At 33.0% G+C, this 13760-nt stretch overlaps 4 protein-coding genes across 6 annotated transcripts; 3 read left to right on the forward strand and 1 right to left on the reverse strand.

Moving 5' to 3' along the window:
- Positions 1–256: 256 nt before the first annotated feature.
- Positions 257–3306, forward strand: LOC109604995 (limbic system-associated membrane protein). Its single transcript, XM_020021552.2, has 7 exons — positions 257–444; positions 1744–1965; positions 2022–2143; positions 2200–2341; positions 2411–2683; positions 2738–3070; positions 3129–3306. Exons 1-7 carry the CDS (start codon positions 303–305, stop codon positions 3284–3286), a joined length of 1392 nt encoding a protein of 463 aa, XP_019877111.1. The 5' UTR covers positions 257–302; the 3' UTR covers positions 3287–3306.
- A 591-nt stretch (positions 3307–3897) lies between these two features.
- On the reverse strand, positions 3898–9466 carry LOC109604998 (uncharacterized). The gene is made up of 9 exons (XM_020021555.2): positions 9197–9466; positions 8839–9141; positions 7466–7647; positions 6522–6943; positions 5792–6466; positions 5401–5735; positions 5099–5345; positions 4621–5045; positions 3898–4568 (listed from the first exon to the last, which is right to left on the reverse strand). Exons 1-9 carry the CDS (start codon positions 9344–9346, stop codon positions 4398–4400), a joined length of 2910 nt encoding a protein of 969 aa, XP_019877114.2. The 5' UTR covers positions 9347–9466; the 3' UTR covers positions 3898–4397.
- Positions 9467–9670: 204 nt separating this feature from the next.
- Positions 9671–11048, forward strand: LOC109604999 (solute carrier family 66 member 3). Its single transcript, XM_020021556.2, has 4 exons — positions 9671–10205; positions 10263–10485; positions 10550–10670; positions 10723–11048. The coding sequence occupies exons 1-4, from the start codon at positions 10039–10041 to the stop codon at positions 10854–10856; spliced, it is 645 nt and encodes a 214-aa protein (XP_019877115.1). The 5' UTR covers positions 9671–10038; the 3' UTR covers positions 10857–11048.
- Positions 11049–11137: 89 nt separating this feature from the next.
- On the forward strand, positions 11138–13407 carry LOC109605000 (zinc finger Y-chromosomal protein). Of its 3 annotated transcripts, none has more exons than XM_020021558.2 (5): positions 11138–11294; positions 11362–11643; positions 11898–12133; positions 12191–12594; positions 12635–13407. In XM_020021558.2, exons 2-5 carry the CDS (start codon positions 11400–11402, stop codon positions 12636–12638), a joined length of 888 nt encoding a protein of 295 aa, XP_019877117.2. In that variant the 5' UTR covers positions 11138–11294; positions 11362–11399; the 3' UTR covers positions 12639–13407. The 3 variants fall into 3 exon arrangements, with proteins under 3 accessions (XP_019877117.2, XP_049818369.1, XP_019877116.2); XM_049962412.1 differs by having other exon boundaries at positions 11147–11294; positions 11891–12133; positions 12648–13407; XM_020021557.2 differs by having other exon boundaries at positions 11147–11294; positions 12648–13407.
- The last annotated feature ends 353 nt before the right edge of the window (positions 13408–13760 follow it).

A 13760-nucleotide genomic window follows, 5' to 3' on the forward strand; every position in this document is an offset into this window, starting at 1 on the left:
AAGCATTTTTATAGACTTCTTGACCATCACATTCAATTGATAGATCCATAAAAGCCATTCATCTTGATTTCACACTCCCCCCATGTGAAAAAAAGTGAAATAAAAAAAATCAGTGTATATCCCGTCGATATAATGAGGTAATAAAAAGATTCTCTCATGTCGCATAATCCAATGAAGCGACTAATTGAGAGTGTTGGGCCCTGGTCGCCAGTAATTGTCCACCACTTGATGGCATAAGTCACACAGCAGTGTCATTCAGTATTAAAAGAGCCGTTCCCGAATCGCGGACTGTGTTGAGTGACATGGGTACCTGGTTTGTGTTGGTGTACTTTTGTTGTTTCTGTTTCGCATACGGATACGATTTTAGCAGTCCACCCACAACTGTCAAGGCACGCGAAAACAATACGGTCCTCCTGCCATGTTATCTCAACACACTTTCGAACGGTCTGTTTAAATGATTTTTTTTATTAGATTTTTTTTTTGATTAATTAATCACTTTTAGAGTGGTGACACCTACATAAATGTTTTTATCGTCAATCGTTCACAAGCAGAGTTGGGCTTCCATTTATTTTAAAAATTATTAAAAAAATAAAAAAGGCTGTTTTTTAGGATATTTATACATTTCTCTATAAATATTCCTCTATAAATTATATATTTTATTTAAATATTTTCTTCTAATATACAGTTTTTGTATTCAAAAAATATTTATTTATATGACACTTGTAACAATTCTTATTCATAAAGGCAATTTATTTATTAACCAAGTAATACATTTTCTAAAATCTACTATATAAAAATAATATGTTATAATAAAATAATAAATATTTATTTTTTATTTATTTAATGTTTAAAACAATAATTTAATATACTATTTTAACGTATATTGATTTAATTTATCAAAAACGAGTAAATATTACTGACAGTAAAGGAAAATTTTTAATTGTCGAATTAACAAGCTTTATTTGCTTTTAATTGAAATCGGCGATTTAGCATTAAAGATACTAACCATCGCTGGGAATAGAATCACCGGCTGATATAAAGGTTCCAATTTACTAATTTATACTATGTGGGCTTTCTGTTTACCAAAACAATATTAGGAATAAGGAAGTGGTATATTAAGATTGCCGTTGAGATAACCGTACGTCATTATATTGATGTTCGCCTTTTACCCTGATGTGCATCAAGAATTAAGTACTAAACTCAGAGGGGCGAGATTATTCTCAGAAAATACAAAAATTTACAATTAATTTAGGAATACGTCCTTAAAATAGGCAACTACTACAACAAATAAATTCAAATCAGGTGTAATAAATTGAATATTCACTTTAAATTAGTTGTTCTAGGGTATTTTTGGTAAAAATAAGATCAAAGTATATTTGTGTAATGTATAGTTACAAACTGCACTTTAAGTGCAGCGTCTATTAACTGTGTGCATTATCGATTCCTCCAGGAAAGTAATAAAGTAAAGCGTTATTAACCCAAATATTTACACAATCTTTATCAATTCAATGAATATAAATTGCAATTATGCTTTAATTTACGTAAGTTTAATTGAGTTTTACCAACTTTAAATGACTAATTTTATATTCAATTTAAAATAGATTTGTATCAAACAATTTCTATGTAACTTGATTCCTTAGATTTAATTTTTTTTCTAAGTATAAACGTAAATCATAGTCACTTCTATACTTTATTCATGTCTTGAGTAGGTTACGGTTTTCATAAAATCATTTTTATGTTTAGATGAAGCGTATGCAGTAGCCGTGAGATGGTTCAAAGATCACGACCTGCTGGTAGACAGTTCAAATGAATCAATACCGGCACCAGAAAGACATACTTTGTGGGAGAACGGTTCTTTGGAAATTGTGACTGTCCAACCGATGGACACAGGTGAATACACATGTGAAATTGAAAGGCCTCATCCATGGGGTGCGGTACGTCAAAGACACGCCATCGAGGTTTTACGTAAGGCTGATTCCTTTTGCTCCATTTTAATGTTGCTCATGTTTTCCATCTTACAGATGCACCGTCAGTTGAGCCGTTTCCTCCCAATGGATTTCTGGAGGTCAGACTCGGCGAGGAAGTGAGGATGTCATGCAAAGGTGGGGGAGTTCCGTACCCTATTATTAACTGGTACTTTCAGGTTAGTAGTCAAACCTTGTTTGTCAATTGTGTTGAATTCAATAAAAATATTTAAAGGGGGAGGAATTGAAGCTGCTGGACCACAGGGAGATGTTGAAGTTCACAGCTTCAGATAGACTTTTGGCAGGAAAATATGCCTGTGAAGCTGTCAATGGAGTTGGAGAGCCGGCTAGAGCCGAAATTTCCCTTAACATCATCTGTACGTAATTTTCTTACTAGGTACCTATTACACTTTGTATTTTCCAACCACCTTTTATTTGAATTCTAGATCCCCCTGAAATTTTGACGTCGAGGTCTTGGATTCATACCGCTCCAGGTTTAAGGGCCCAATTAGAATGTAAAGTCAGTGCTGACCCCCAAGCTACAGTAACCTGGCTTAAAGGGGAGATACAAGTTCCTTTAGATAATAGAGTAGTATCCTTGCATGACGGCGACAAACACAGTTTGCTTATAAGAAACGTGCAAAGGAGTGATTTTGGCATTTACACATGTCGTGCTAACAACGAGCTGGGACAGGGAGAAGTCCACATTCAATTGTCAGGTCAGTTAATCCAGTCTTTTATTAAACATTAGTCGAATCATGTATATGTTTAAGGCGTACCCAACCCGGGTGTATTTAAGAAGACTCTGGAAAAGAATCTGGAGGCAAAAAATTCATACACATTAATTTGGGAAGTTGACAGTTACACTCCAATTATTGAATACAATTTGTGGTTCAGACCCTACAGACCGAAAAGCGGTTTGAATAAACCCGATTGGACTAAATTAACGATACCAACTGAACACAGTCTTGGCCCCGTGTATTCTAAGTCTTACACCATAAAAGGTCTAAAAGAGAAGAGTGTATATGAAGCTCTGTTAGTTTCGAGAAACAGATATGGTTGGTCTAAACCTTCGCCGATATTAAGGTTCGCAACTATGGGTGCAGGTAATTAAATTTTATAAAATTCATTTGATAATGGAATATAATGATGGTTTGTTTATAGTAATCAATGAAGAAGTGATGACAACAGTACAAATGATACCTCAAGATAATATTATACCCATGGATCTGTCACGATCTAGTGCGTCAACACCAAAATTTGTGAATGGATCTAAATATATCTTATATTTAATTTTATATATTGCATTAAAATACAAATAAAGAGAATGTTTTATTGTTTCTAAAACATATTTAAATCACAACTAATGGGAATATTTATTTATTTCTATTAGTTATTTATAAATAAAGTAACAAATTACAAATACTAATTAATAAATCAACTTGTATGTGCAAATGTGTAAACTAATTGATTTTAATTGTAGGATGTTTGATAAGAAATTCAAATACTTAAAACTTCGTATGTGCACATCATTTTATTTTTTAATATTACTAGAAGCTTCAAAGATAATAAAACCAAATTTTTATTGTAATAATCTATTTATGTACATTTGTCCATATTCTATATATTGAAGGAAAACTAAGCCAAAAGCAAATAAGCATTCCCATTAAATAAATTACCACCCTATTTCACAGTGGGTATAACAATTTACCATCTGCATAATACAATAACAGGAAAACATTACTATATAATTCACATAGCATATTTTTAATACATTTTAACTATTTAACATTGACCACTACTCTATATTACATTTAAAAGAAATTTGGTAAAAAATACTTGAAGTCTCATACTTCTGATTATTATAATTTTAATAATTATAATTAATATTGTTTTAAATTGGGGTTGATATAGGTAAAAAATTAAAAAACACTTGTAACTTTGAAATATATTCATAATTCATAAAGTAAATATATAAATGAGAAAATGCATAAAATGTATAACTTACAAAATACATTAGGTTCTATAACCAGTTCCAAAGCAAATTTAATCCTATTATAGAATGTCCACCAGTCTTAATTTTAATGAAAGTAATCAAAATAAATATAGGAACTAAATACAAAAATTTTTGTAAAAAATTTATTATCAAATATTTTCGAGCTCTCATCATTGCACTTCAGAATCACACTGTTTAAAATCACTGTTTCGTAACAATAAACCATTTCGGATATATCAAATAAAAAGTTTTCCTCTGGACATTCTGAGTATATAAGTTGATTGTGACCATAAAACTACGTTGTAGAGTGAGAAACTATTTACCCTAATACACCATAACTCAATGCTAAATATATCTATCAGGAATATACATATTTTATTCGACAACATCGAACCTATGGACTAATTGTTACGGAGAAAACCAAGCGTGAATGTCGCCTATTGAACAAGCTCGGAAATCACTCTGGTTAAATCATCATCGTATCTGGCCAATAAGGTCGCGTTCAGATCTCTGTCCCAAAAGCCCATTTCGGCCAAAGCCCTCAAATTAGCCTCCCGTGGAGTGTCTGCTCTTTGAGACACCCAGTGACCATTCACCCAAGCGCCATTCTGGAATATATCATTAATATAACTAAATAACTGGATAGCAATTTCGTCTCACCTCCCTAGGTGGTACAATCATGTTGATGACTGAACGTGCAGTGTTGATGGCAGAGGAAGCCACGTTCACGGCCCCAGTCACCAAAGTATCTGGCAGCAAATGCACCGGCGACGTAGTGCTCTGGCTTCGCGGAGGAGCCGATGGTTCCTGACGATTATACTCCGGAATTTCGTACTGCTGTTGTTCCTGCTGTCGCTGTTGTTGCTCGGCTCTATTCCTTGCCTCCACCTGACGCATTATTTCATCTGCATTTGGGGCACGCCTTTCCGCGGGCGGAGTTTGTTGATAGTTGGGAACGAAGGAGTCCGGACCACCGCCCAATGTGGTCACGCGGCAGTTTGTAGATGCTGTCGTGTAGATCGGCGCCGGGACCGATGGTTCCTCCAACGGACCGTACGGATCATACTTTGAAGCGCCTGTGTTAACTGCAAAGCAAGCAGGATACAATAACATAATGGGTTAAAATATTGACACTTACACTCAATATTAGGACTGGTGACATTGGGATTTTGTCTAGACTCGTACTGCTGACTTTGTTGTGAGAAGATAAACGGGGTTTCCTTTACAGTAGGTTCACTCGTAACTGGTTTATTTCGAACCTCGTATCCAGGGCATTCTTTTGGGAAAACGAACAGTCGAGAGGCACTATCTTGCATGGCCGAAGAATCCGTCATATCCCGCCACGGCATATTAGAAGAACTTGATGGTTCTTTAGGGACATCACCCTGTAACGAAATTTAATTGTTTATGATTTTTACTTAACTTATTGCTTATTTATACCTTTTGGATGTCTTGAGGAGTCTCAATTATTGTAGTAAGATCAGGATTATTTGTAGTATCATTTGGATTTATTCCATCCGTCCTCAGTAGTGAATTCAGATCGTCAATGAGACTTCTGGGGCTAGATGCCTTTTTGGGAATACGCTCTTCGATAACCGAATTTTCGTCATTTTGTGTGTCTTCCTCCCACTTATCGTTAATCACAACCACAGATGATGACGAAGATGATGTGGTGGTTTTTGTTTCTTCCTCGGACTTGGTTAGATACTTAGTTTTAATCATTTTTTTAGGAATATGCATCCCCTGGCCATTACCATTCACCACATAAGCGTATCCTAAACAATTACAACAAAATTAACTACAAATTAATTCCAACACAACAAAAAAATACCTTCTTCGATGCCGTCTTGAACGTTAGGCATTGTCAGGATTATATCAGCGTTGTGTGGAGAACAACCCCTACTCTCAGTGTTGTTGTTCGTGTCGAAATTTTCATCTGGTTTCACGGCGCAAGCGCCCTGCTCTTCACACACTTTCTCCACCTCCTCCTCCACTTCGAACAGATCGATGGAATCGATGCGATAGCAGCTGGATGGTGGCGGTATTTCCGTTTGGGGTAATTTAGGTTCCATTTTTATCGGGACTGGCACCAACACAAACTCATCTCCCAATACTTTACCAGATTCAGCTTCGTCAGAAGACGATTTAACACTCTGATTGTCAGAATCTGAACTACAATTTGTGTCGGTTGGTTCGTGATGGATTTTCAGAGCCTCTAATCTGGCATTCACTAGCTGATCAATAAATTTCTTTTCACCTATCTCGTCGGCATCAACCAAAGCTTCTTCTTGTGCACCTAATTTGTTTGGCTGCTGATTAGGTGTGTCAATAGAGAATTTCAGAATTTTCATCGGTGTAGTTTTCTCGTCGACGCTTTCGTGACAGCAACTCACTTTCGTTGGTGGTTCGTGGAATGGGACAACGGTCAATTGACAACCTAGCCATTGACCAAACCTGCGACCCATGTGATGGAAGTGCCAGTAGCATTCGTAAGTACCATACTCGACTGAAACAAACATAAATTAACAAAAGAAACAAGACAATCAAAATGAACAAATTACAAGGTATTTTAAGCTGCACGCCAATAGTTCCCTGTTCTCCAGGCTTGAGTTTCGGGCAAGGAACCCTAGCTCCAATAGGATGCAACGCTTTGGAACCCCAGGTATACTGAAGATACGTATCTGACGTCCAGTTCTCCAAGCCAGTATTTACCACATTCCAAGTGTGCATGTAGATCTCGCCGCCTTGGAAACGTGGTATGTGATCTTGAACGTTCTTGATCACGGCCGCGTCCATCTGATATTCGGGCGTAACGTCCCTCATCTTCTTGAGACTGGCGTGACTCGGACCTGCATCGCTGTCGCTTGTCGATTTAGTGAACAGGGCCAGTTTCTTCTCCTTGATTTTTTTAGTCTTGTTTTCGAGTTTTTCCAGTTTATTTTCGAGCTTACGCTCTAACTTCAATGATCTGATTATCTCTTTGCTGTGAATTGAAAAATTTATATTTAAAATGTCTAATTCTTTTAAGATTAAATTCTTATTTTCAATTTTCTAAGCTTAATAATTCAAAAATTATTAATTTAAATTTAATATTTATTTTATTATTTTTTTAATAAAATTGTTTATTTTTTTAATTAAAATGTTTATTTTATTTTTTATGCTTAATTCAAATATTAAAAATTTTAAAGATATTTTTTCTGTTAATTTAATTATATATAAAATATTAAAATATTAAAATAGAATATTTTTAATTTTTTAAGCTTGTTTCAAATTAAATATTTTAATTATTTTTAAATTAAATATTTTGATTTTTTAAAAATAAAATGCTTATATTTTTTAAGTTAACATTTGTAATATTAAAAATTTAAAATAAATATTTTATCATTTTCTTAATTTAAATGGTTAATTTAAAATTTTTAAACTTGATGTTTCAGATATTATAAACTTAACAATTTTAACTTTTTATAACTTAATATAAGTTGTAATATTTTAACAGACAACATACTCATTCACTTGATGTTCAACAATGCTGGGGTATTTTCTGGATCTCTTGGATTCTGGTTTACTCTTGCGCGAGTGGTAAAAATGTTGGGAAGGTGCTGGTGGTGCCGTCGCCATTGGTGGTTTCAAATTAGAAACTGATGCTGCCACAGCGGACTTAATTTCCTTGGATACCTCCTCTTTAAACTACAAGAAATACGCCCATTTAAACCCAATTAAATAATCTGCATACTACCATCCATACATACATCATATTCAATAAATTTTAATTGTTTTATTTATAATTATTTTTATTATTATTAAATTATTTGGGGTCTGTTTAATGTTCATTAATTCCATCAATTTTAGAGAACGAGATCTCGGTTTTGGAACTTAAGGATTATTGGAAAAAACTAGGAATATGGGAATTGTTTCAGATAAATGTAAATTAATAAATAAGAACTAATATTTAATTTTTAAAAATATACATATTTATTATTTATATTTTATAAATTATCAATTAATATGATTACAAAAATACAAAGAAATAAAAAATATGTTCTCATATTATAATATTATGTATAATAATATAATATTATTGAAGTGCGACCTTAATTGAAGGAGTTCTAGTTCTGTGGTGCTGCGGTGGTTCCCCTGATTATCTCGCTAACACAGCAGTACAACTTTGATCGTATTAACGTCTCACTACTGAGATGATTTCAGGGCATAATTTTTAATTGTATTTAAATTCTTGATGTTTTCTAATTAAGCCCAAACTAACCCAAAAAAAAACTTTGTTTTTGTCCTTTTTACTTCTTAATATTTTCAAATATTGTAACTCAAACAATTTTCATATTTATTTCGGAAAAATTATGAAACACCCCGTATACTGATTATAACGAATACACATCAGCAAAATATTTTATAACAAATAAAATTTTAATATTCTCTTTGTTATGAAGTATTTAGTTTTAATTAACACATACACAACGTGTATGAATCATCAGGATCAAATCTTGTAGACTTTGTACAAATTGCATTAACGTCCATATTCCAACTAAATGCTATATTTTAATTTCTTGGAGAGTAAATAACCAATATTACAATATGAAATATTTATATTAGGAAATTTTATACTATGAAATATATACATATATCTCGGGTTCTATAGATAAAGCCACGATAAATTTCTATTTATGACTCAGATAAGTAAGAGGAAATTAAATATTGTGAATTGTTGATATGCTATATGGCCAAAACAATAACTATTTTAGCATATACAATCATATTCTCATTTATGACTCATAATACAATATTGTGCAATCGCAATTTTCGATTAAGATCATCATAAATCTTCAAAAAATATGTAATGACAACAAAATTAAAAATAACACTCACCTTTGCCATATATGTAGTGAACCACATGGGAGGTTCTTCTTCAGCTGCCGGCGGTGTGATGGGTGAATCCACGACGTCAAATTGAGTCTCCACATCTATGGACTGCCTCTTTGTCTTGGTTTTTGTCTGCTGGGAAGACACCCTGTCCAACTTAAGGGTGATGATCTCGTTCATTCTGGCCTTACGTCTGAACGCATACAACGCAATTTCGAAGTCCCTCTGCGATTGTATGGGGAACTCCCGATTGCTGGACGTTATGTACGACACTTTCACATCGTCCAACGCAGTGCCAGCATTTTTTAGCTGAATGACAATTCGTCGTAAGAGTCGCTGTCGATAATAAAATGCATCAACTTACCAAATAGGACTTGAACACCTCCCAGTTGAGCGTCGTCGCCGGTATGTCGTACATTCCGACAATGTTCGCTTTCTCACCGCCATTTGCAGGATCGTTTTTCCACAGCAAATTGTACACGATTTCCAAGTCTCGCTTTTTGTTAGACTCCATCGTTGATCCGGCACGTTACGTGCTCAGATTTCGTTACAGTTTTGCACCGTCAATTTGGTTTGATCGTATAAACAAACACTACTGCGACACAACAACAACAGCTCAGATGATTCTGTATTTATTGTTTTGATTCTGTCATGACATAACAAAAGGGTGAAACCAATCGGATGGCATAGTTTTGCGTTTGCGCTCTCGCCTATTACGCAGTTAGGTTTTGTTCACTTTTAAGAGACTATTCGTAATTTTTTTTTGTCCTTTTGAGCAGAAACGATTTGTAAAATATGTATGTGTCAAAAAAGTAGAAAAGTTAATCAATGTAAAATAAATTAAAATAAATCGACGGTGGCGCTCCTTATGGCCGAACTATCAATTAAAATTCATGAAATTTCACTTATTTTGTTATTGTACTAAAACTAAAAGTTCAATGAAGTTAATTATATAATAATAACAATTGTTCATACATTTCAGATAAAGTGAACATTAATTTCACATCATGTTTTCTTATCATAACCAACCACCCCGTCATGCGCACCTGCTTCAAAACAGGATTGTTTTGGTTCATAAAAATAAATTTGATAACATGCCTGGTTTTTTACCTTTAAACCCGGGAACTGAAACATAGAGTGGCACTTGTATTTATAAATTGTGACCGGGATTAAGTGTGTGCCAAAATCGGGCTAAACAGTGGCACGATGAATCGGAGCAATACAGAAGCTTATTTGCGATTAGTTTCAGATATTTTAAGTGTTATAACAATATCGACATGTTTTATATTGAAAGTGCCGCAAATTTGGAATATTTTATCACTGAAAAATGCACGGGGAATCAGCCTCATCGGTCTAATGATGGAATTGACCAGGTGGATATTAAAGTGTCCATGAATTTAATAGTTACATTAATTAATGGCACATTTCAGCTACACAATAATGATGTCATACAACTATAGAAATCATTATGCCCTGCTCTCATATATGGAATATCCAATAATTTTGGTACAAGAATTGATATTAATTTTCTTTGTGCTCCACTACAAAAGACAAATAAACATAATAAGCCTCATTGGTATGGGAACGTACTTTTCATTTGCCGGTGGTTTATTATTTGGAATTGTGCCAATGGGCATTTTGGCCTTCCTTGTGGTTAGTACACAGATGACAAATAGAACAAATTTATAATGGTATGTACTTGAAATTTTACTTGCAGCCTTTATGTACACCCATTGGGGCATCTTCCAAAGTGGTACAACTGGTTGAAATCCTCAGAACTAAGAATTCAGATTCAGTGAGCGTCCTAACTTGGTTTATTTCAGCTTTTACCAATTTTAGTAAGCATTGAAATGTTTTAATAAAAGTTGTTTTTAACATAATTTATTTTAGCTCGAGTATTCACAATAATGGTTGAATCTGCAGATTTAACTCTGTTGTTGAATTTCACAGTGAATACAGCTTTGAGTACATCAGTAATGATGGCAGCATATTTCTACAAATCAGGCAGAGTGAAAAAAGAATGAGATTAATTCTAGGAAATTATTAAATAGGCTCAAAATTACATTTTGGTATTATGATTTTAATGCATATGAACACAAATTTACAAAATGAACAAATATTTTAGCCTATGAATTAATTTATATAATCTTATAGAAGATTGTATTTTTATATTTATTTTATATTTTATTTTGAATAAATGAAATGCTCATTTTGGATGGTTTTAGTTGTTTTAAAGGTCCTACTAATATGTCATATCCCCTCCTCTGGTTTATGTTCATTTCTAACCAAACATAACCCTACAATTTAAAAATTACAAAATTGCTTTCCTGTTTTTTGTCGTCAGCAACTCTAAATAAACTAATATTATTGCACACTTTGCAATGTTTAACAATATTAAGGCAAATTAATAATGTTTGTCCTTTTAGTTTAAAACATGACGGTGGCCACATCTTACGGAAATGGTTTGTTTACCTAATATTAATATAGTATAAAAACAGTAAACATTAATTTAATTTTATATTTTTGTAGCTGTTATTTGACCTGTGATATTTTCAATATAAACAAGCATGGAAACCTTGAAAGAGTTGGATACACAAAACATTTTTGTAAAAAATGAAATAGTAGATTCTAAGGAAACATCTTTGATATCAAAAAGTAACTGTCCCATTAAAACAGAAGTCAGTGAAACCCAAGAAAATGATGAGCTTAATAATATTCTCTATATCGATAAATCTATATTAATTAAAGAAGAAATTGATATAGACGAACAAGTATTAAATATTAATGAAGAGTGGGAAGAAAAGGAGATATGTAAGTTCGCTGAACTTTTATGTTGCATTGTAAACTAAAGAGCAATTTGTGTTGTCTAATTATTCATTTATTTATTACATTACTGTTATTTTTGCAAAAGGTAAAAGTGATTGAAACAATATTTTATCAATAAAAATCCACACAAAATTTGACCCATTCTATTGAGATCATATTGCATATTAAAACTTAATTGTATTTACTATGAATTTGTAAACTTCTAATTTCTGTTACATTTAAACAAATTAAGCTTCTAGGGTGTGATGTGTGTGAGACATTCAGTGAAGGCTATTGCACTGGATGTGGAATATCAAAAGTCCTAATTGACACATTTGTTGAGATTGGCACAAAAGACAGAGCAAGAAAAACACTTCCCAAAAGAGTCTTATCCATAGCTTCCAATCAAAATGGCAATATGGGAGTGTTTGCACTTGAAAATATCCAAAGTGGTGTACAAATGGGTCCATTTGAAGGACTTAAGAATGAAAATTTGGTATAGTTCTTTGTTGTACAACTTGTTTTACTTAAATAATTATTTGCATTAATGTAGTTAGATATAAACGACGAATCCCAGTCAAATTGGATGAGATATGTGAATCATGCTACTAGTTTTGAAGAAAGCAATGTTACAGCCTTTCAATATGAAGGTGACATATTTTATAGAACTTCCAAGGAAATTTGCAAAGGTGATGAAATATTAGTATCTTTTAATGATATTGCTGATCAAGTTAGCGTTGAAGAGGAGCCAATTAAAGAGTATTTTCGATGTGATTATTGTGATTTGTGCCTTACAACAGATAATTTCAAAAAGTTCCACATGAGAAGATGCAAGTGGAAGTTTGCAGATGAAGTACCACAAAGTTTTTTCCAATGTGAACACTGCCAAACTTACATTGCTGACGAAAATTATTTTAAGAAACACGTTACAAGATGCAGTCATCGAGAAATTGCGAAGTGAGTAACTAGTTTGTCAGCATATTTTAGAATTACGTAGTTAAATATTTCAGAAAGAAGCCAATAAAGAAACCAGAAGGGAAAACGTGCTATGATTGTGGCTACACAACAATCAGTAAAACTGATCTTAGAAGGCACATTTTTACCAAACACAGAAAAGGGGATTTCGTAAAATTTTGCTGTCCGCATTGTGATTACACAACCGTCCGCAAAAACACATTAACTCGCCACCTGAAAACACATTCAGACTCGCGCATATTCAAATGTTCCTACTGCGACAAAAGAGTATCGACCAAAAACAACTTGTATAATCATGTATTGAAGGAACATAAAAAGGAAAACGAGGAAAAGAATTTGGTACCACTTAAATGTAAAATTCACCAGTGTCCCACCTGTCCCTATATCACGGTAGCTAAAGGCCATTTAGTTGATCACATGCGGACGTGTGGAAATAAGACTCCTTTGGAAATGGACAGGAAAAATGATAGGAGGAAAATTAAGCGTTTGCGCTGTGAACATTGTCATCAAGAATTCCATACCAAGAAATATTTTGATAATCATGTGTTAACAAAACATCCACACACAGATTCATTGCAGCTGATTACGAGTAAAATTTTTAATTGTGAGCGGTGCCATTATAAAACTACTATTTCAAGTAATTTTAAAGCACATGTTAAAACTCATGAATGAGTTGGTGGTACTTTTCTATTTTATTACCAGTACCTGTGTTTTTATTATATTACTTTATTTTATGTAATTTATATTGGGGACGTTATTGTATCTTTTTATAAATTTTATTAAATATTAAAAATATTTTTTATAAATCTTTATTTGTAATATTTTGAATTAAATTTATGGAGAATTAGTTTTCAAATATATAACTATTATTAGTGATAAGAGATGGCGCTGTTGTACACAGAAGTATTCCATTTTAGTTATTTGTTTTCTGTAACGTCTATAGTGACAAAATAATTAACTTTGTAGCAGAGAGAGCTTTATTATTTCCTTAAGTGAGTAAGCGCCATCTACCAGCGACTAGTCAAATTTTTTTGTATGTAAAGAAAAAATAAAACAGTTCTGCATTACATAATATACAAACAATTCTCACATTCAAATTTTGAATATTGAATAAACAAATATTTGAAATAATTACTTTTATCTATTAC

Source organism: Aethina tumida, chromosome 2 (genome assembly GCF_024364675.1).
Source record: "Aethina tumida isolate Nest 87 chromosome 2, icAetTumi1.1, whole genome shotgun sequence".
Taxonomy (NCBI): domain Eukaryota; kingdom Metazoa; phylum Arthropoda; class Insecta; order Coleoptera; family Nitidulidae; genus Aethina; species Aethina tumida.

What these genes read in the sequence shown, in the direction of transcription:
- LOC109604995 (XM_020021552.2), top strand. Translation starts at nt 303, where the DNA reads ATGGGTACCTGGTTTGTGTTGGTGTACTTTTGTTGTTTCTGTTTCGCA. An exon ending in TCTCAACACACTTTCGAACG is followed by an intron (nt 445 to 1,743) that starts GTCTGTTTAAAT and finishes TTTTATGTTTAG; the next exon opens with ATGAAGCGTATGCAGTAGCC. An exon ending in ACACGCCATCGAGGTTTTAC is followed by an intron (nt 1,966 to 2,021) that starts GTAAGGCTGATT and finishes TCCATCTTACAG; the next exon opens with ATGCACCGTCAGTTGAGCCG.
- LOC109604998 (XM_020021555.2), bottom strand. Translation starts at nt 9,346, where the DNA reads ATGGAGTCTAACAAAAAGCGAGACTTGGAAATCGTGTACAATTTGCTG. An exon ending in AGGTGTTCAAGTCCTATTTG is followed by an intron (nt 9,142 to 9,196) that starts GTAAGTTGATGC and finishes ATTGTCATTCAG; the next exon opens with CTAAAAAATGCTGGCACTGC. An exon ending in TGATTGTACCACCTAGGGAG is followed by an intron (nt 4,569 to 4,620) that starts GTGAGACGAAAT and finishes GATATATTCCAG; the next exon opens with AATGGCGCTTGGGTGAATGG.
- LOC109604999 (XM_020021556.2), top strand. Translation starts at nt 10,039, where the DNA reads ATGAATCGGAGCAATACAGAAGCTTATTTGCGATTAGTTTCAGATATT. An exon ending in GCATTTTGGCCTTCCTTGTG is followed by an intron (nt 10,486 to 10,549) that starts GTTAGTACACAG and finishes TTTTACTTGCAG; the next exon opens with CCTTTATGTACACCCATTGG. An exon ending in TTCAGCTTTTACCAATTTTA is followed by an intron (nt 10,671 to 10,722) that starts GTAAGCATTGAA and finishes AATTTATTTTAG; the next exon opens with CTCGAGTATTCACAATAATG.
- LOC109605000 (XM_020021557.2), top strand. Translation starts at nt 11,400, where the DNA reads ATGGAAACCTTGAAAGAGTTGGATACACAAAACATTTTTGTAAAAAAT. An exon ending in GTGGGAAGAAAAGGAGATAT is followed by an intron (nt 11,644 to 11,897) that starts GTAAGTTCGCTG and finishes TTAAGCTTCTAG; the next exon opens with GGTGTGATGTGTGTGAGACA. An exon ending in AGTCATCGAGAAATTGCGAA is followed by an intron (nt 12,595 to 12,647) that starts GTGAGTAACTAG and finishes TAAATATTTCAG; the next exon opens with AAAGAAGCCAATAAAGAAAC.